Consider the following 22,346-nt stretch of genomic DNA (forward strand, 5'->3'; position numbering starts at 1 on the left):
GCGTCATTCTCCAGGGATGAAAATCACCACGTCCAGTTTGCAACTTTCCTCAGGGATCACACTGACCATAGCCAGCCGACTCGATTCAAGGGAACAAGCAACCAGGTCCATTCCGCATCATGGCCCAGGATTCACAGTGACCATGTGCAGTGCACTCCATTCTCCAGGAATAATACAGACCATATGCAGTCCAAACTGTTCCCTAGGGATCACAAAGACCACATACGGTTTGCACCATTCTCTCATGATCTCACTGACTTTGTCCTGTTTCACCCGTGTGCGGACGGGACGTCAAAGGACAAGAAGCCGAAACCAAGAAGTGGAAGCCAGGATACCGAACTGACACGACGCCGAAAGGATACAAAACCGAATGGACACGACGCCGAAAGACAAGACTCAGAACGGACATGACATCTCCGGGAACGGACACGAAGCCGAAAGGATACGAACCCGAACGGACCCGGAGACGTTGTGTCTGTTGTCGATGACTGACATGTCCGTTTGGCAGCTTGTCAATGACATGTCCGATTGGCAGCTTGTCAATGACATGTCCGTTCTGCGTTTTGTTTTTGCGGCTTAGTGTCCGTTCGGGTTCGTATCCTTTTGGCGTGATGTACTTTCGGTGTCTTGGCTTTTCGGCGTGATCTACTTTTGGTATCTTGGCTTCCACTTCTTGGCTTCGGCTTCTCGTCCTTCACCGTCCCATCCGACGTCAAAACAGCATCCCAGAGAAAATGATCCAAGTTTGTCCAACCTCTCCTTATCTCTAATTCCCTCTAATCCAGTTAACTGCCCAATGTGCCCGATACCCAAATGTGTCAGACAGATTTCATCGTTCAGGTGTAACAGAACAACAAATAAACACACAGATTTACACAGAAAAACATTGGGAGGGAAGTCTCAGTAAAGCAGCTGGATGAGATGTTCACCCAGCCCTCTTCCTTGTCAGCTCCTCTCAGGACCGTGATGACTGGGTGAGTGCTGTCCGTGACGCAGTAGAGGACCTGAGGAGCATGCAGCATGTCCAGATGTCGCCAGAGGGGCTGGAGGTCAGTGTCTTTTCTCTCACCTTCCCAACCCTGTGCCTGTGACCCACCTCACCCTGACTGAGCACTGGGCCCTGGCAGCCCTGACCCAGCTGGAGGTCCTGTTGTTCTGATTCACCACGTGGCGGGAGGCTATCTCAGATGAGTCTCTGACAGCAGCACCACAGGCTAAAGTGCCACAGGCATTCAGCACCACTGGCTAAAGTACCACAGGTGGACAGCTCCACAGACGGACAGCATGACAGGCCAAAAACACAACAGGTAGATAACGATGCAGACTGCCAGCATCAGAGGCTGACAAAGCAACAGATCAACATCAACACAGTGGCACAAGCTGGCAGTGGTTCAGGCTGGCAGCGCCACAAGCTAAGAGCATCGCAAGCAGACAATGGCACATGTTGACAGTAGTACATGCTGACAATAGCACGGGTGGACAACTGACAGCTGCTCCATGATGACTGGACCCTGTGAAGTTGGGCTCGCAGTATTGGGGGAAGTGAAGGCAGTGAGGGTGGTGTGGATGGGTGAGCGTGTGCCAGAGGCCTGGGGCCATGCCCAGAATTGTCCCACTCCCTCCACCCTGTGACTTTGATGTGAGGGGAGGGTCACTCTGGGTGGGGCTAACTCTCATCAACACTGCTGGTCGGGTTTGTGGACTAACTGTGGTGTCTCTGTCTCTCCCCCCCACAACCATACACAGGTGAACAGCGGCCTCGGGACCATAGCACCCATGCCTGTCCCCACCTTCCGTGCGATGGCATGCATGGTATGCATGTCTGACTTATTCCTCCCCTGGAGGCGGCTGCATTGCGATGCGTGTGGGAAGGTAGGTCCACCTACTGCAGCCCATTGCACAATCTCCTCACTTATACAGTCCAGAGTCGCAGAATCATACAGCATAGAAACAGATCCTCAGCCACCTGTCATTCCATGTCTATGCTGGCCCCGCTGCCCATTTTTGACCCAGATCCCTCTAATACTGTACGTTCCTATCCATGTACCTGTCCAAACACCCTCACCTGTATCCACCTTTCATTTGCTTGGATATGTCCCGCCTCCCATTTATTTTTCAGCTTTCTCCACCCTACCCCAGGGGGGCAGGATCCGATGCAGGAATGAAGCAAGTGAGAGGCAATGTGTAGCAGGCCATACAAGGAATAGGGCAAAGGTTGATCTCCTCTGGGCAAATTAGTTTAGTTTAGTTTATTGTCACATGTAGAGCGGCACGATGGCGTAGCGGTAGAGTTGCTGCCTTACAGCGCCAGAGACCCTGGATTGATGCTGACTCCAGGTGCTCTCAGTACAGAGTTTGTACGTTCTCCCCGTCACCTGTGTGGGTTTTCTCCGAGGACTTCGGTTTCCTCCCACATTCCTAAGACGTACTGTTTTTGTAGGTTAACAGCCTTGGTATAAATGTAAATTGTCCCTAGTGCGTGGGATAGTGTTAATGTGCAGGGATTGCTGGTCGGTGCGGACTCGGTTGGCCGACGGGCCTGTTTCCACGCTGCATCTCTAAACTAAATGTGTACCGAGATACAGTGAAAGGCTTTGTGACTGAAGTGTTTTTTGACTGATGACCAGTATTCTATTAGCTTTAAAATAATTATGGATAAAGACAGGCCCGTGAGTTAAAATTCTGAAGATAGAAACAAAATGCTGGAGTAACTCAGTGGGTCAGGCAGCATCTCTGGAGAAAAGGAGTATGTGATGCTTCAGGTCAGGTCCAAAAGTTAAAATTCTGAATTGGAGCAAGGCCAATTTTGATGGTATTAAACAGGAACTTGTAAAAGTTGATTGGAGGAGGTTGTTTGTAGGCAAGGGAATGCTTTGAAAAGAGTGACAACAAAAGAGTTCAGGGCATGCATGTTACTGTGAGAGTGAAGGACACAGCAGGCAAGAGGGAACAAGGAAGTTTGACTGATGAGAGAAATTGACGCGTTGGTCAGGAAAAAGGAGGAGACATGGGACAGGTGTAGGCAGCTGGGATCATATGTATCCCTGTAGGAGTTTCAGGAACTGAGGAACATACTTAAGAAGAAAATAATGAGGACAAAAAAAGGGGGCAGGAGGTAGTATAGTTTCATTTGGTTTAGTTTACATTAGTTTAGTTTAATTTAGAGTTACAACGTGGAAACAGCCTCTTTGACCCACCAAGTCCACGCCACCAGCAATCCCACACATTAACACTATCCTACACATAGAGACAATTTACCATTAAACCAAACCAATTTGTCTACAAACCTGTACATCTTAGGAGTGTGGAAGGAAACCGGAGATCCCATGATCCATGCTACATATACATGCCCCACGCCTCCTTCTTATTTTTGACCAAAACCTCAATTTCTCTCATCATCCAAGCATACGTATGCCCACCTGATTTGTTCTTCACTCCAACAGCATGTCCTGGACTCTTGTCAGCACACTTTTAAAAATATCCCATTTTCTGGATGTTCCCTTCCCTTCAAACAACCTACTCCAATCAACTTGAGCGAATCCCTATCTAATACCTTCAAAGTTGGCCTTGCCCCAATTTAGAATTTTAACCTGCCATGTCTCTATCCATAATTATCTTCAATCTACTAGAACAGTGGTCGTAGGTCCCAAAAGGCTCATCCACGAACACTTCATCCACTTGCTCCTCCTAATTTCATACGACTATATCAAATGTTGCCCTCTCCCATAGAGGGCCCTCTACATTTTGCCCGAGGAAACTTTCCTGAACACATTTGACAAGTTCTGCCCTATCTAAACCTTTTGCACCATGACATTCCCAGTCAATATTGGAAACGTTAAAATCCTTATTGGTCCTGCAGCTGCCTGCAATCTCCTGGCATATTTCCTTTTCTAATTCCCTCAAGTACACTCCCAACAAGGTGATCATCCCTTTCTCATTTCTCAGCTCCACCCATATAGCCTCATTGGATGATCCATCGGTAATGTCATCTCTCATCGCTGTCATGACATCCTCATTAATCAATGAAGCAACATCCCCTCTTTTATCCCCACCTCTATCTCTCCTGAAATATCTGTAACCTGGAACATTAAGCTGCCAGTCCAGTCTCTCTCTCAACCAGATTTCTGCAATGGCTGCAACATCCCAGTTTCACATATCTATCAATGCCCAGAGTTCATCTGCCTTACCTGTCAGGCCCCTCGCGTTAAAATAAGTGCAATTCAACCCAACAGTCCTCCCTCGCTGATCCTGCATTGGATACTGGTTCCGCTCCAATTAAGGTGCAACCCATCCCTCTTGTATAGGTCACCTCTTCCCCAGAAGAGATCCCAATGAATCCCTGCCCCAACTCAGCCACGCATTCATCTCCCTTATCATTCTATTCCTACCCACACTAGCACTATGAGTTTGGGGTTGATGGAAACTTGTAATATCCTGAGGAGTCTTGAGATGGTGGGTGAAGAGAGAATGACAGCTCTCTTGGAAGAATCCAAGTGGCCTTGTGGGTCATTGTTTAAAAACAAGTAAGTAAGTAAGTTTTATTTATATAGCACGTTTTAAGTCAACTCGCATTGACACCAAAGTGCTTTACATAAAATAAATAATAAGTTTCCATACAAACCATAGAAAAAGGTTAAAAAAATAAAATAAAATGGACACAACACATTATAGAGTACAACACAAACATCCCCCACAGCAGAATCAAAAATTTCCACTGTGGGGAAAGGCACCAGAAAGTTAAGTCCTCTTCCTCTGTGAAACACCCGAGGTCGGGGCCCATCTGTGGCCGTGCAGCCAGTCCGATAATTTTCAGGGCCCTCTTGCCGTGAAGATGGAACTTCGGCGTCGGGTGAAACATTCCTCAGCGGCTTGGAAAGTCCGGAGCGGCTGCCTCCTCCCCGGAGACCGGGGCACTCGTAGTCCTCAGGTTGCGCCGGTTGGAGCTCCGACCCCCGCGAACTCGATCCCAGGCTCCGCGGCGCTCCAAATCCAGCGCCGCCCGCGGCCAGACGCCCGCAGCCACAGCTCCGCGATGTTGGGAGTCGCCGGCCACAGCGCTCGGAGCTTACCGCACGGGGACACGGTAAGGCATCGCCCGCTCCGTGTTGGTATCCCAGCGCTGTGCTGCCGCCGAAGCTGTAGTCCCGGCCGGTCCTGACAGGAAACGCCGCTCCATTCTCGATGGTAGGCCGCGAGGACGGGGCGAAGAAGCAGCTCGGAGGGATGCTGCCTCTCCGACCAGGTAGGGGGACTAAGAAATAAAGTTTCCCCCTTCCCCACCCCCACCCACCACATAAAAGACCTCCAACTAACATTTTTTGACAGGACTTAAAATTAAAAAAAAGGTGAAGAGACGGACTGCGGGCAGGCTGCCATACACAGATGGCGCCCACTCCTGCACATCCGCCACCATTCTCTAACAAGGGTTAAAAATAATCTGCTGAAGGAGTTCAGCAGGTCGAGAAGCACCAGTGGAAATGTCAACGTTTCGGGTTGAGATCCTGCATCTTGCTCTGGATTCCAGCAACTGCAGTCTCTTGTGGCTCTGGAAATAAGAGTGGCCCTTTTAGAATAGCAGGCAGACTCATTTTTTCAATCTCTCAGCTTTAGAACTTTTTTTCTCAAACATAGAGTACTCGAATATCGTCAGTGAGGGATGGAAGGTTACTTTGAGTGACCCACAATAGGTTGAAATCACGTCAGCCATAAGCTTATGAAATGGGGAAGTCTTGAAGGACAGAGTGGCCTCTTCCTGCTCCTGCACTGGGCAAGTGCAGATCAAATTTTGGAGGTGGGGTGTAATGGCATAACAGACAGCGATTGTGAGAAGGAGAATGAGGAGGGACAAAGGTTGAAGACACACCAGAATTCATGCATGACCTGAACAATGTTGGAGGCATAGAGTGGTACAGGGCCCGTTTCTATGACATACATTGATGTTGGAGTCAGAATGACCGCAACACAAGCATGGCGCAGTGACCTATTGCAATTCCCACTTGTCTACATTCATTCCATATTCCACCATGCTCTGCTCATCCAAGTCTCTGCCCAGATGCCTCACTGTTTCATTGACACCTGTTGGCTTTTCATTGCGAAGTTCCCGGGAATGCAGAGATTTTGAATGTGCTGGCTGGAACTGAAGGAACAACAGGGTGTTGAGAGAACAGTGGCACCCATGACCTTGTACATTTGTCTCACAGGTCGTTTGTCGAGCATGCTGTCGAAACAAGCATTCATTTGGTCACCTCAGAGGCAGGGCCAGCCGGGTCTGTGACCAGTGCCACAAGGAGCTGAAGAAGACAGGTAATGACACTTGCCACAGTGAGGAGTTGCTGGCTTGAATCTCCACTTCTCTTTAGCTTCTTACAGTCTTACAGACATACAACAGTCCTTGGACCCAACTTGCCCACAACGACCAACATGTCCCATCTACACTAGTCCCTACTGACTTGGGGTGGAGAGGCATGCACTGTAGACGGTCTCCGCAGAGGCACAGATGTGGCACCGGCTGTGGCAAAGTGATGGCAGAATGTTGTCTGACACACGAGCGAACAAACTAGTCCCACCTGCCTGCGAATGGCCCTTATCCCTCTAAACCTGGCCAATCCACGTACCTGTTTAACGCTTCTTAAATGTTGCAATAGTCCCAGCCTCAACTACCTCCTCTGGCAGCTCGTTCCATACACCCGCCACCCTTTGCGTGAAAAAGCTACCCCTCAGACTCCTATTAAATCTTTCTCCCTTCACCTTAAACTAACTTCCTCGAGTAGGTTCTCGATTCCCCTACTCTGGGCAAGAAACTACCCGATCTATTCCTCATGACTTTATAGACCTCTATAAGATCACCCCTCATCCTCCTGTGCTCCAAGAAATAGAATTCCAGCCTGCTCAACCTCTTCCTGTAGCTCAGTGATGGTGTGCAAGCCAAGCGACAGCTACTGAACATCCGCCTCATCCTCCAGTTTAGGGCAAAAGTCCCTTTTCACCTTTTTGATGGCCTTATCAAGGTCATATCTAGACTTAACCCTGCATCACCAGACTTGAATGTCTGAGATGTGGTCCTCAGAAGAATGTGAACCTCCTGGTTCATCCAAGGCTTGTTTGGGGGACACAATTATAGTTTTTATTCTCTTCCACACATTTTCTTATGAAGTTGGTAACAACCGTGGCATATTCATTCAAATCTTGAACATTGCCCAGTCTACCCACTGCAAGCAGACTTTTAAGAGTCATATCTTTCCTCTACTGACCAGATCTGTGCAGTCCTCGCCACTGAGTGGCGCTCTTCAGTCACTGCCTATATGCAGGAAGAAGCAGCACAGCTTGGTGGTCAGATTTCCCAAACTGAGGGTGATGATTGGTGCGATAGGCATCTCTAATGCTGGTGTAGCAACTGCCATATCAGGATATGCCCTGATCCTCTGGTGCTGCAGGATCTATGCTGGTGTTTGTTACGAAGTGCTGGAAATTCTTCAGGCTGGCTTTGTTGAAGTCCCTGGCTATGATGGGAAAGGTGATGGGGTATGCCAACTGCAGTTTGTTGAGCAGGGTGTGCCGTTCCTCCAGTGCTAGGTGAAAGTCTGTTTGGTCTGTAGACCGCGGTCTTGGTAATGGAGGTGAATTCCCTCGGGGGTAGAAGGGACGGCACTTCACAGCCATGTGTTGCAGATGCGGGGAGCAGGAGTTGGGGAGGGCTGTTATATCTGGGCACCATGAAGAGTTAACCATGAGGCAGACGTCAGCGCCTCTCCCTTTTCCCGATGCCTTTGTTCTGTCCATGCGATGGATGGAGAAATCTTTAGACTGGAGGGCTGAGTCTGGGGAGCTTGGGGTGACACAGAGCAGACAGCATTCCCTCATCTCCTTTTGATAAAGCAGCCTTGACCTTAAGTCCTCCGCTTTATTTTCAGTAGAATGGTATGGAGAAAGGGGGGGTGTGTCGTAGACCCATTCGCAGCTTGTTAGTTACATCACTGATTAGTGATGTTTCTTTTATACAAATACTGTAAGTTCAGGACTTCTATATTTGAATCTTTGCTGTTGCACTGATTTCAAAATGTCGCCACAGAAAAGCTTAAATCCACGCTTCCGTTGACCTCATCCCACTTCACCAGTGGCCATGGGTGTGTAGCAACCCCTCCAGTGGACATCGGGTCTGGATCCCTCCTTTGGGGATGGGGAGGGGGTGCATTCCCCTCCAGGGATCACTGAGAGTGTATCTCCCCTCGACATCCACATGGGAGTAAATCCACTCCACTCACCACAGAACCATTCTAATTGGGCTAGTAGCAGGTCCGTTGGATTGGGATCGAGGTCTAGCTTCCATTGCATCCAGAATAGTGTGTAGAATCTCTCTTTCCCACGACAATCCTGAAGATTTCTCTTTATCCTCTGATCCAGGAACAGATTCCCATTGCATCAGGCCTGGGAACGGATTCCTCTTTCTATCAGGATCAGGATTGGAATCCCATTTCCATCGGGATCCATGAGTTTTCATTTTGTGAATGCAAACAAGGGGAGGCGATACCTGGGGTACAAGTTCATTGATCCCTGAGAGTGGCAGCACAGGTGGATAAAGTGGTCCAGAAGGCAGACAGCATGTTTACCTTCATTGCTGAGGGATAGTTGGGGTATTATCCTATAGCATTGTAGCTTTGTCATGGTTTGGCACGGTCACAGATGGGTGTATTACAGTACAGGATTGAGATTTGCCAGGATATTGCCTGCAAATGGAGCATTGCAGTAATAAGGAGAGACCAGATCGACTGGGCTTGTGTTCCCTGGGACAGAGGAACATAGAACTGTAGAGCACAGGAGCTTGCCCTTTGGCTGACAATGTCCATGCCGAACATGGTGCCCGGTTAATCTCCGCTTGCCAGCACATGACCCATACCCCGCCATTCCCTGCATATCCATGTGCCGATCTAAAAGCCTTTTCAAAGCTGAATTGCAAGCGAGTGAGACAGACATTAAAAATATTTTTCCCATGTGTGGGGCTGCCTCCATTAAACTGACACAGTGTCAGAGTAGGAGGGAGAAGATTTAGAGAAGGTCTGAGTAGAATTTTTCCACACAATAGGGTGTGGGAATTTGGAACGTACTGCCTGATGAGGTAATATTGTGGAACTGGGACTTCCACAACAGTTAAGATGTAATTAAACAAATACTTGAGTCGCCAATACATAAATCGTTGTAGGCCAAGTATGGATATTGGGGAAGATGTGTAAGAAGGAACTGCAGATGCTGGTTTACACTGAAGATAGACACAAAATGCTGGAGTACCTCAGCAGGTAAGGCAGCATCTCTTGAGAAAAGGAATAGGTGATGTTTTGGGTCAAGACCCTGCTTCAGACTCAGAATGTGAAGAAAGGTCTCGACCTGTAACATCACCTATTCCTTTTCTCCAGAGATGCTGCCTGATTTGCATTATTATGGATAATGGGGATTAAGGTAGGTGATGTGCCTGAGGGTGTTTCTCTGCCGCACGGCTATCAATGAAATCCTTTATGCAGGGCATATGAAAGGATTTACCTTTCATGGGTATCAGGAATAGATATACCGCTACCACACCCCCCCCCCCCCTCTATTTGGCCCCAGGAGTCCTAGATCAAGATCAAGATCAAGAGAGTTTATTTTCATGTGTCCCTGATAGGACAATGAAATTCTTGCTTTGCTTCAGCACAGCAGAACATAGTAGGCATTGGCTACAAAACAGATCAGTGTGTCCATATACCATGATCTGTTTTTGTAGTCAATGCCTACTAACCAGATAGCCAAGAGTTAGATAGAGCTCTTAAAGATCAGGGGATATGATGAGAAGGCAGGAACGGGGTACTGAATGTGGATGATCATCCATGATCACAGTGAATGGCGGTGCTGGCTCGAAGGGCTGAATGGCCTACTCCTGCACCTATTGTCTATTGTCTATTAACCTTATCATTATGTACACTCTACCTGCAGGCTCCCGAAGGGAGGAGACCGATCAGCCATCCCCCACCCACTCCCCTGCCAGGCGTCTCTCCTCTGTGTTCAACATTCTCCATGTTCCACACACTCGTGGACAGAGGAACAAGCAACTGGCTCGGCCGCAGGTAAGGGGCACTCTAACGACCATCCAAACCGGCATTTGCACAGTACACAACACAGACACAGGTCCATTGGCGTAACCTGGCCATACTGACCAACGTGCCTTCCTCAGCTAGCCCCATATGCCTGCCTTGGACCCATATCCCTTTAAACATCTCCTCGCCATGAACCTGTCCAAATGTCCTTTAAATGTTGTCATTGTACCCACCTCTACCACTTTCGCTGGCTGCTCATTTCGTATTCCCACCAACTTAGAGTCATAGAGCCATACAGCACAGAGACAGAGCCTTCAGCACAACCTGCCCATGCTAATTAAGATGCACCATCTACCATAGTCCCACCATATGAGTTTGGCCCATATCCCTCTCAATCTTTCCCATCCATGAAGCTGTCCAAATGTATTTTAAAACGTTGTTATAGTACCTGCCTCAGGTACCTCCTCTGGCAGCTCATTCCAGACACTCACCAATCTCTGTGTGAAAAAGGCGCCCCTTAGGTTCCTTTTAAATGTTTCCCTCTTACGTTAAACCTCTTGTTCTTGATTCCCCTACTCTGGGTAAAAGATTCTGTGGATTCACCCCCCCCCCTGCTATTTATACACCTCTATAAGATCACCATTCAGCATCCTGCACTCCAAGGAATAAAGTCCTCACCTTAGAACATTGAACAGGAATAGACCCTTTCGTCACACAATGTTTCTCCCAAACATAATGGCAAGTTCATCTGATCTCATCTGCCTGTACGCGATCCATATCTTTCCATTCACTGCACTTCTATGTACCTATCTAAAAGCAACTTAAACACCATTATCGTATCTGATTCTACCACCTTGGCAATACCTTCAATGCCTCCACCATTGTGTAAAAAACTTGCCCTCTCTCACCTTATACTTATGCCCTCTGGTGTTGGACATTTCCACCCTGGGGAAAAGGTTCTGACTGTCTACCCTATCAATGTCACTCATAATTTTACATACTTCTTTCATCGCAACTCAAGCTGCAACTTTACAGAGGAAATAATGCAGCTATTTTCAGTAGCTGAAACCCTCTAATCCAGGCAGTATTCTGGTAATAGGCACAAAATGCTGGAGTAACTCAGCGGGACAGGCAGCATCTCTGGAGAGAAGGAATGGGTGACGTTTTGGGTTGAGACCCTTCTTCAGGAGTGAAGAACGGCCTTGACCCAAAACATCACCCATTCCTTCTCTCCAGAGATTCCTCCTGTCCCTCTGAGTTACTCCAACATTTTGTGTCTACCTTCAGTGTAAATCAGCATCTGCAGTTCCTTCCTACGCAGTATCCTGGTACACCTCCTCTGCACCCTCTGCTAAGCATTGTTGGTGTTGTTAGCAAACTTTCTCACCAAAACTATCTACATTTACATCCAGGTCATTTACATATATCATAAATCACAGGCCTCCAGCCAGAATATCTACCCTCCACCACACCATTCTGCCTTCTGTGAATAAGCCAATTCTGAATCCATAAGACCACGTCATCACGCATCCCATACATCTTAATCTTCTGGATCGACCTACCATGAGGGACCTAATCAAAATTGACTAAAATCCATGTATACAACATCCACCGCCTTACTTTCATCAATCCCCCTCATCACCTCCTCAAAAATCTAAATCGTATTACTAAATATGACCTGCCATGTACAAAGCTCATCTGGCTATCCCTAATTATCCTATTCTCTTCCAAATGGGAGTGTATCATATCTTGAAGAATTCTCTCCGATAGTTTCCTTACCACTGACATGGGGCGCACCTATAGTTTCCCAGATTCTCTCTACTTCCCTTCTTAAACAAAGGAAAAACATTGGCCATTCGCCAGTCCTCCAGGACCTCATAAAAGAAGAAACTTATGCCCCTGTCCCACTTAGGAAACCTGAACGGAAACCTCTGGAGACTTTGCGCCCCACCCGAGGTTTCCGTGCGGTTCCCGGAGGTTGCAGGTGGTTGCCGGAGGTTGCAGGTAGTGGAAGCAGGACTGACAAAAACCTCCTGGGAACCGCACGGAAACCTTGGGTGGCGCGCAAAGTCTCCAGAGGTTTCCGTACAGGTTTCCTAAGTGGGACAGGGGCATAAGGCTCCCGCACTCTCCTCTCTTACCTCCCTCAATAACCTAGGATCGATTCCATCAGATCCTGGGGACCTATCTATCTTAATGCTCTTCAAGAGCCTTACCACCACCTACTTCTTGATCTCAAACTGCCCCAGCATATTTGTATTCTCCACACTGATCTCACTGTCCTCCACGTCCTTCTCCTCGGTGAATACGGGTGCAAAGAACTCATCTAGTACCTCACCTACATCCTACAAATCCAAGCAGAGATTCCCTCCTTTATCCTGGAGCAATCCTACCTTCTCCCTGGTCACCTTCTCCTTTTCCACTGCTCCTGTTCTCACCGTCAGCTGACCCTGAAAAAACCTTTGCTCTGGCAGTGACACTGACCACTCTGAGGGAGACTCTTACCCTGGGGACACTTGGGAGTGATTTTGACCCTGAGATCCCTCATTCAGCGAGTGACTCTGACCCTGGGAAGCAACATTCTGGGAGTGACTCTGACCATGAGATCACTCTGGGAGTGACTCTGACCTTGTGGTCCCTCAATCTGAGAGAGAGTCTGACCCTGGGGACACCCTCTCCATGGGTAATTATGACACAGGGCTCACTCATTCTACGAGTCACTCCGACCCTGTGATTAGTCACTCTGGTAGTCTCTGACTCTGGGACTCACTCATCATTCTTGGAGTGACCCGGACACGGGCATCACTCACAGAGATACGATCCTCCCCTCGCAAGGTTACTCTTTTTGCAGACAGCCGTCTTCAGTGAAGGGGTTTCAATGAGCGGCAGCCTGCAGAGACGGAAGGCCAGCAGACGACATTGGAAGAAGCTTTGGTTTGTCATTCACCAGAAAGTGCTCTACACATACAGAAACCGTGAGGTAAGATGTCCCCACACATCCCTGGCATGACTCCCTCAACTACTCCTCTCTCTCCTCAGCCTCAACCTCCCCTGTCGGACCTCGTTATCCACTGACTCTAGCCTGGCCTAGTGGCAACCCTACCAGCCACTACCCATTACCCCATGCCTGGGTACCCATCACCCAACCCTCACACCCCATCGCCCACCAACGTACACTCCACCACCCAGCTCCTGACAACCTATGAGGCAGCACCTCATACCTCATCACCAACCCACTGAAACCACATTGCCCACTCCAAATACCCATCCCAGATGCCCATCACCCAACCCCGCACCCCATCACCCACCCTGATACCGATCACTCAACCCCACCACCACCCCCTGAAACGCCATCACAACACCCCCTTATACCCTAACCACACCCTAATAGCCCATTACCCAGCCCCTGATGCCCCATCATCCACCCACAATACCCACCTCCTGTACCTCGTCACCAGCCCGATACGCCATCACCCATCCACAATATCCCATCATCCACCATTAAAGCCACATCATCAGCCCCCAATAATGCATCACTCACAATACTCCATCACCAGCCCAATACCCATCACCCACCCTCCCCCTGACCCCATCAGTCCCCCGATATCTTCAGCCACTCCTTGATACCCCACCCAATCCCATATACCCCTTCACCCAGCAACTAATACCCCATCACCCATCCCTAACCACCACCCACCAGCCCGTTACCACATCATCCCCTAATACCCCACCCACCCACTGAATCATCAGTAGCCCTTGATACCCCATTGCCCACTCCCCAATACCCCATCACACACACAATACCCCTCCACCCCGTTACCCCAGCCCGATAACCCTCACGCTCCCTGATACAGCATCCACCCCGAGACCCCACCACACCTCCCCAATACCCCATCAGCCACCATATTAGCCCATCACCCACCCGCTTTATTACACGGTCAGAAGGTTAACACACCCCCATCCTTGCTCTGTGATAGGACAACATTGCAGCAGAGAGTCTGCCTCTCCTGGGCTTCACCGTTAAGCAGTGTAAGGTAGACGAGCTCCCTGGATTCAGTGCCCAGTTCCAGCTCCACCACAAGAACAGCCTCTACTACTCCTTCAAAGCAGAGGATGCCAGCACAGCACAGAGGTATGTACCGCAAGCCACAGCACAGCCCAGATTTGGCTGACACTCCTGGAGGCTGGGTTTGAGCTTACTCTGAATGCAGTCACTGAGAGTGAAGTAGAAATTCAGGGTGTAGACTCACAGTCATAAAGAGTGGAAACACTCCCCTTTGGCACAACTTGCCCATGCCGAGCAACATACTCATCTACACTAGTCCACGCTGCCTGTGTTTGGCTCAAATTTCTCCAAACCTATCCTAGGTTGGGTCATATCGGGGGTGTACCCCCCCCCCCCCCCCCCCGGCGACAGGTACCATGTAATCCCGTGCTACCTGCTCCATGGTCGGATAGTCGGCGACTAAACCGTCTCCCCCACCTGGTTTGCCAGGTGAGGAGGGGGCTGTGGACCCCCACAGCAGGACTAAAAACAAGACCTGTCAAAGGGTGGATGAGCTTCTAACGAGCCAACGGCCATCCACACTTCAGTAGAGGTTGCGATCACTGTCGTATATAGCATTGTAAGGAATGACGATAAAGCACACATACTAAAATCCTATACTTCCAGCGGCGGAAGTCCGCAGGAACTGGAGGACAGAGACGTGTGGTGCGTCCGTCACTGTTCCCGTTGGATACCAGCACCACTACATCACTAACGTTTTCAACGATGATGAATGAATTAATATCCTATCCACGTAACTACCCAAAGTATTTTTCAATGTTGTGATAGTGCCTGACTCCAGTAGCTCATTTGATATACCTACCACCCTTTGTGTAAAAAAGTTGCCTCTCAGGTTCCTATTAAATCTTTCCCCCCTCTGTCCTCTGGTTCTTGATTCCCCTATTCTTGAGTATGTAATCACATATACTCAGCAATTCCTCACTTTACAGACTTCACCCACGCAGTCTCCTTGGCTTAGGCGGAGCACATTACTCAGTTCAGCCACATATTTTATCTATTGCAAATACTGTACCCTCTCATGTCACCTGGTACACTCAGTAAGCACTCTCATTTTACTCGGACTGGATAATATGCCATCTCATTTTACCTGGAATAGATACACATTTCCTAGTTTATGGAATGCAACTGTATCTGTTCACAATTTAAGTAATCATTTAGTTTAGTTTCACAATACAACGTGGAAACAGGCCCGTCAGCTCACTGGGTCCACACCGACCATCGATCACCCAATTATTACCTTCCTGCTCGTATTGGTGCCCTGCTTAATGAAGGCAAAATATCCCGTGTGCTTTCCTCATGAACTCATCTCTCTGTGCTGCCACCTTCAGGCATTCATGGGCGTGGTACCATGGGCTCTTTATTTTGTACAACCTCTCCTTGATAATCCTACCAAAGTGCATAATAATAATAATAATAATAATAATAATAATAATAATAATAATAATATCTTTTATTGTCATTGCACATCAGTGCAACGTGATTTAGTATGCAGCTTCCAACCGATGTAAATAAATAAATAAATAAACTGTGCGACGTGACCATCTGAGGGAGACAGTCCAGGGGGGATGGGGGGCACTCAGCAGGGCCGGTTCAGAGCCGCTATAGCTCTGGGAATAAAGCTGTTTCTGAGTCTGGAGGTTCGGGCGTAGAAGGCCTTGTAACGTCTGCCGGAGGGAAGTAGTTCGAACAGTCCATTACAAGGGTGTGAGGAGTCTTTATGGATGCTGACGGCCTTCCTGAGGCACCGTGTGTGGTAGATGCCCTCCAAGGCTGGTAGCTGTGTCCCAATAATCCTCTGCGCTCTGTGGACGACGCGCTGAAGAGCTCTCCTCTCCGCCTCCGTGCAGCTGAGATACCACACAGAGATGCCATACGTTAATATGCTCTCTGTGGTGCAGCGGTAGAAGGTTGTCAGCAGCTGTTGGGGCAGACCAGTCTTTTTTAATGTCCTCAGGAAGAACAGTCGTTGCTGTGCCTTCTTGACCAGCGCAGCGGTGTTGGTGGACCATGTGAGGTCCTCTGAAATATGAGTGCCCAGAAACTTAAAGCTGGACACTCTCTCCACACTTTCCCCGTAAATGGAGATTGGGGCGTATTCTCCATTATGGGACCTCCTGAAGTCAATAATCAGCTCCTTGGTCTTGGAGGTGTTTAGTGACAAGTTGTTGCGTGTGCACCAGTCCGCCAGGTTCTGCACCTCCGCTCTGTATTTTGTTTCATCACCGTTGGTGATCAGCCCAATCACTGTTGTGTCGTCTGCAAACTTCACGATGGTGTTGGTGTCGAATGCAGGAACACAGTCGTGAGTGAAGAGGGAGTAGAGCATGGGGCTTAGTACACAGCCCTGTGGTGTGCCGGTGCTCAGGGTGATAGTGATCACTTTACAATTCAATTCCACTTGCCATTGCTCTGCTTATCTTACCAATAGCTAACAATTCCCTACAGTTGCCCTCCTCACTGTCAACAACACCAGCAAATTTCATGTCACCTACAAACTTACAAGTGATGTCTGAAGAAGGGTCTCGACCCGAAACGTCGCCTATTTCCGTCGCTCCATAGATGCTGCCTCACCCGCTGAGTTTCTCCAGCATTTTTGTCTATCTAGTGATATATCTATGTTCACACACAGGTTATCAATGTAGGTAACCAGCATTCAGTTCTTGTGTTTGCTTTCACTTTCTGAGCTGTCTCCCTAGTTAATTTGACTTCTGACTCTCTCCAACCTCGCATGTTTCGGCACATTCTCTTTTAAATTACTTTCTCGTTTTTTGTTTGTTTGGTTGTATTCAGTAGCTATTCATGCTTGAGCCTATATTTTATGCAGCATTGACTGTGTTGCCCATGATTGATAGTGACTTGTAGTGCTACCCTTTGTCATTTTTGCTGCGACTGGTCTCACTCGGAATGATCACATCGCAATTCTACCCGTCCTTGTGTAGTTCACTGCCACCTGGATCTCCGCTCAGAGTTGACCCCATGCAGGCAAATGGGACGGCAAATCGGTAGGCAAATCCTTTTACGAAGATGCTGCCAGGAGTCAAGCGCTTGAGCTATCGGGTGAAGTTGAGCAGGCATGGACTTTATTCCTTGGAGCATAGGGGGATGACAGGTGATCTTACCTGAAAAAGGGTTTTGATCTTAAACGTCATCTATTCCTTTTCTCCAGAGATGCTGTCTGACCAGAGTACACCGTCTCGAATTGTAGGTTTAAGGCAAGGGGGGAAAGATTCAATAGGAACCTGAGGGACAATATTTTTACACAATGGGCGGTGGGCTGTATGGAATGAGCTGCCAGAGGAGGTAGTTGAGGCAGGTAGCATCACACCATTTAAAAACATTTGGACAGGTACATGGATAGTATAGGTTTAGAGAGATATGGACCAAACCCAGGCAAGTGGGTCTAGTGTAGATAGGACATGTTGGCCGGTGTCGGCAAGTTGGGCCGAAGGGCCTTTTTCAACGCTGTATAACTCTATGACCTTCACGGTGAATAATAATAATAATAATAATAATAAATACTTTATTGATCCCCTCAGGGAAATTCAGATGTCCAGAAGCCCCCAACCAACAAACCCACAGATTCAAAACGAACGCAGACAGAAAATACATAGAATACAATGTGGACACTACCTGAGAGCAATAAATACTTAAAAAGACCAATAATTAACAATTAAAAATTAAAAATTGCAAAATGCATCCCCCTACAGCCTAGCGGTCCGAATTATAAAATCTAATGGCTGCAGGGGTGAAGGATCTCCTGAACCGCTCCGTTCTACAGGGCAGGGAGAGGAGCTGGTTGTATGGTAGGGCCCTAAGGAGTGTTGTGGAGTGTTGTGAGACAGAGAGATCCAGACGAACGAGTACATAGTTCCCTGAAAGCAGCATCGCTGATAGACAGTGTGGTCAAGAACACTGGCCTTCATTACTCGGGAAATTGAGTATAGAAATTTGGAAGTTACTAGGACTTCAGGGCCTGAGCTATAGGGAGAGATTGTGCAGGTAAGGACTTTATTCTGTGGAGTTCCGGTGATCTAATAGAGGTGTATAATATCATGAGGAAAATAGACTGGGTGAATGCAGTTTTTTCCCCACAGAGGATGAGAGTCAAGAGGCATAGGTTTAAGGTCCTGAGGGGGAAAAATTCATAGGAACCCAAGAGGCCGAAGGGCCTGTTTCTGTGCTATATTGGTTTTTAACAGTTTGCTCCCAAGGTCCCAACACAAAACATCATTTGCCCATTTCCCTCCACAGATGATGCCTGACCTGCTGAGTTACTCCAGCAGTTTATTTTTATGTTCCAGAATCCAGTGTCTGCAGAGTCTTGTATCCCTACTGTACTGATACTGTTGTTAATGTTCTGCTTCTCAGGTGGATTGAAGCCATGCTTGGAGCGTCTGTGTTGTAGCAGTAATGGCACCTGCTCACAGTGAGATGGTCCCACTTTGTGTGATCCTTCAGCGACTGTGCAGTGGCACCACCATCATCCACCAACGTGCTGGAGTTTCCGTGCAGCTCGGGACAATTCTTCACCTCACCTTTGAGAATCTTTGGAATTGTTTACAGCTCAGCCTTCCACAGAATTTGCCAACTTCCGTACAGTTATAAGACGATGTTGCTTTTCTGATAGAATAGCGGTGTAAAGTCTATGCAGCACACTGTACACAGAACCCCTTGCAGCCCTCTTACTGGAATGAGTTCCTCATGGTCTCATTTAAATCTCTCTCTGGCAATCTGAATAGTCCCGAATATCTGACCTCAGAAAAGAGACCAAAGGCTCAGAATAGATGAGAGATCCAGCATCATTCATGCTTAAAGTTGGAGCATATTGAGGGTCAAACTGGAACTGTTGTTTTTTTTTAATCATTGTCAATTGGTAGCAGAATGGATGTTCAGAAGCAATAGACTCAGCTGCATGCATGATTGCAACTGCATGGGCCTTTGATCCAATGCCATGGCAACACAGCCTGATTTTCCTTTTCTGCTTTCTAGTGAAATGTAGAGCTGAGAATTTCTGAGACAAATATGGCCTAATGGAAATATTTGTGTGAATTGTGAGATCTGATATTTACCCCAGCTAACATCAGACCTGGTGAATTGGAGACACAAGTGACTGCAGAAGCTGGACTCTGAAGCAAAAAACTAACTGCTGGAGGAACTCAGTGGGTCAGGCTGCATTAGTGAAGAGCAATGCACAGGTGGTGCTTCAGGTCAGGAACCTTCTTCAGCCAGTTTAGGTTCACAGCCAGTGCCACAGTTTGGTGGGATGGGTGTGGATATGGTCATGGGATTGGAGGTCCTTTGAGTGGGTGCACATCTCTTTTTGACGTAGGGATGGGAGGTGAGAGGGCTCCACCGGGGAGAATTCCAGGCACAAGGAAACTGAACGAATCTGCAGGAAGTACCCGTGTTTGTGAACAAGCTGTGCTTCTCTTTCTCATGATCTGCAATTGAACGCAATGCTAGAGTTCCTGGAAATAAAGTGAATGTCGCAGAAGACAACTGATTATGCAGGGGGAAGAGTTGGAATGCAAACCATGTGCTGAGGGTGCCGAGTAAGAAGACATGTGGATAATAATCTGTTTTATTCAAGTTATGGCTTTGCAGTCGAACACAGGTTAGAGTTGCCGTCTGAAATGGCAAAGGAAGGGGTAGAAAGTTTGAGTGAAAAGTATTTGGAATCAATAAACATTCTAAACCCAGTGCAAGTTATTCAATGACTAGCATTCTGTATAAATTGCTAACTGACCCTGTATTCACCACAAAACCTCTGGAGCAACTGAATTACTGAGCCAGGAGCTCTCTCTCTCTCTCTCTGGCTTGTTGATGTCTGAGTTAACATCATTTAGCTTGGACACTTTCTCCATAAAGCCACTCTCCTTAGCAGGTAAGGAGGGATGCCAAGTTTTATAATTATCTGTTATATCTTGTTACAGATGAAAGCAGGGTTTCACGGAACAGGAAAATGGGACATTTAATGTTGCAGGCTCATCCAGGAATGCAGAGATAATCTCCAACTTATTTTCAGTAAAGAAATAAAGTATTTTTTTCCACCAACTGATCGGGTAGTAATCCAATGTTTGATATCTTCAAAAACATCTTACTTCTCCCTCTTCATATCTACTCTCCAATAAAAACTTTTAGCAGCTCAGTATATCCTGAAATACTTTATGTGGACTGAAAGCAGAAAGAGACAAATTCTAGCTCTGTGGAGTATCATCCCTAAAGTCGGAGAATTATGCAGCTTGCAAGAAAGCTGTTTGGCCCATCATGTGCACTCACCTATACAAATCCCGTATACCAGCACTTAATCCAGAGCCTTCTATGCCTGGGCCATTTGATTTATGTGGTTATCTAGATACTTAAATGCTGTATGCTTAAATAGTGACACTGCTTCCACCACCCGCTCCGGCAGTACTCGCCACCCTGGGTGAAGAAGTTTGTTTGTTTTATTAAAGTCCATAATCAGCTTCCATGCAGTAAAGAGCATACATGTGTTTGGAGTTTGCACATTCTCTGTGGTTCCCCTCGGTACTCGTATTTAGTCCAATATAACACGGGGGATTCCGCAAGGGTGGCATACAAGGGCAGCAGGTAGAGAGACCAGGGTTCGATCCTGACCATGGGTGCAGTCTGCAGGGAGTTTGAATGTTCTGCCTGTGACTGCCTAGGTTTCCTCTGTGTGCTGCACTTTCTTCCCACATCTTAAATACATGTGGTATTTCAGATTATCCTCCTCTGCATATTGCCTCTCGTGTGATGGGCATGGATGCAAACGTGTCATAGATGATGAGAGAGCAAGGAAATGGATGATCATATTGAATGGCGGTGCAGGCTCGAGGGGCCGAATGGCCTACTCCTGCACCTAATTTCTATGTTTCTATGTTTCTATGAAAACACATTCTCCTTATTGCAAGTAGTCTAGTTAGGCCTTTCCAATAAAGTCTAGCTGTGTTACGTTCAATTGCCAATAGTTCAGTAGACATTCACAATAACCTATTGTAAACTCATCTAGTTAATATAATTCATGGTGCTGAATCAATGGGAAATGTTTATTTAGTTGTACAACCTTCCTTGAGAAGGTTTTTGCCCACTGTATGAAGCAGTCTGCTTACCGCTAGCAGTCAAGTTCGGTATTTCCAATACAGTCCAGCTGTACAGGGATAGTACAGTGGTGCAGATGTAGAGTTACTGCCAGACAGCACCAGAGACCCAGGTTCAGTCCTGACCATGCTGGCAGCCCGCTCTGAGTTTTGTATATTCTACCTGTGACTATGTGGGTTTTCTCTGGGTGCTCTGCTTTCCTCCCACACTCCAAAGATGTACAGATTGGTAAATTAATTAGCTTCGGGGGGAAAATGTGTATAGTGCTAATGTACGGAGTGATTACTGATCAGAACAGATACATAGAGTCATCCAGAGTGGAGCAAGCCCTTCGGCCCAACATGTCCCATCGACACTAATCACACCAGCCTGTATTTGTGTACATGTGGACCAAGGCTAAAGGTGAACATGAGACAAAAGGGTATCGGATAGGGATTGAAATGCAAAGCTGGGAAGTAATGATATAGGTGGAAGTGGGAAGAGTGCTTGGGCGATGAGCGTAGGATGAACAAGCAGGGTGACTGAGGTGTTGAGAGAAAGGTGTTGAGACCCATAATGAGTCATGCACTAAGCATAGCTCCAAATCCAGAATTAATACTTAATAGGATGAAGGCCAGGACAATGAGAAAATGTGGAACTTAATAAAGGCAAATGGATTTGCAGGGCTGGATCAAAGCGGCAGTCTCTCATGAGACTGAATCTCCATTAGTGAGAACAGAGCACAAATGGCATGATTATCACACTACCTGCAAACTGACAAGTTCACCTCAAGACTGACATGTTCCCCATGTCTTCAGAAATGCCACAGAGAACAAGGATCCAAATAGACCAAAAACGAATAGGTAGGAACTGCAGATGTTGGTTTAAACCAAAATAGCCACAAACTTGAAGCCTAAATTGGGACCAGAGAAACCCATTGATACCACGTTTACGTAGATCCAGGTAATGACCACCTTAAACGAACAGCCACATTAATACCCACAATTAATCAAACTACCACACCCAGCCTCTCTGAAAATCAGTCCCAATAGTATAAAACATCAGTCTGAAGAACGGTCTCAAACTGAAATGTCACCCATTCCTTCTCTCCAGAGATACTGCCTGCCCCGCTGAGTGAC

General features: G+C 47.5%; 1 protein-coding gene across 1 annotated transcript in view; it reads left to right on the forward strand.

Annotated features, from left to right (window-relative positions):
- Positions 1-20,181, forward strand: part of LOC116983569 (FYVE, RhoGEF and PH domain-containing protein 5-like) — a 53,827-nt gene extending 33,646 nt beyond the window's left edge. The window contains exons 16-22 of the mRNA XM_033037354.1: positions 950-1,049; positions 1,747-1,872; positions 6,201-6,303; positions 9,961-10,091; positions 12,913-13,041; positions 14,039-14,193; positions 18,496-20,181. Of these exons, the coding sequence (XP_032893245.1) occupies positions 950-1,049; positions 1,747-1,872; positions 6,201-6,303; positions 9,961-10,091; positions 12,913-13,041; positions 14,039-14,193; positions 18,496-18,532 (781 nt within the window). The 3' untranslated portion in view covers positions 18,533-20,181. The remainder of the gene's footprint in view (positions 1-949; positions 1,050-1,746; positions 1,873-6,200; positions 6,304-9,960; positions 10,092-12,912; positions 13,042-14,038; positions 14,194-18,495) is intronic.
- The last annotated feature ends 2,165 nt before the right edge of the window (positions 20,182-22,346 follow it).

This window comes from Amblyraja radiata, chromosome 18 (assembly GCF_010909765.2).
Source record: "Amblyraja radiata isolate CabotCenter1 chromosome 18, sAmbRad1.1.pri, whole genome shotgun sequence".
Classification (NCBI taxonomy): Eukaryota; Metazoa; Chordata; class Chondrichthyes; order Rajiformes; family Rajidae; genus Amblyraja; species Amblyraja radiata.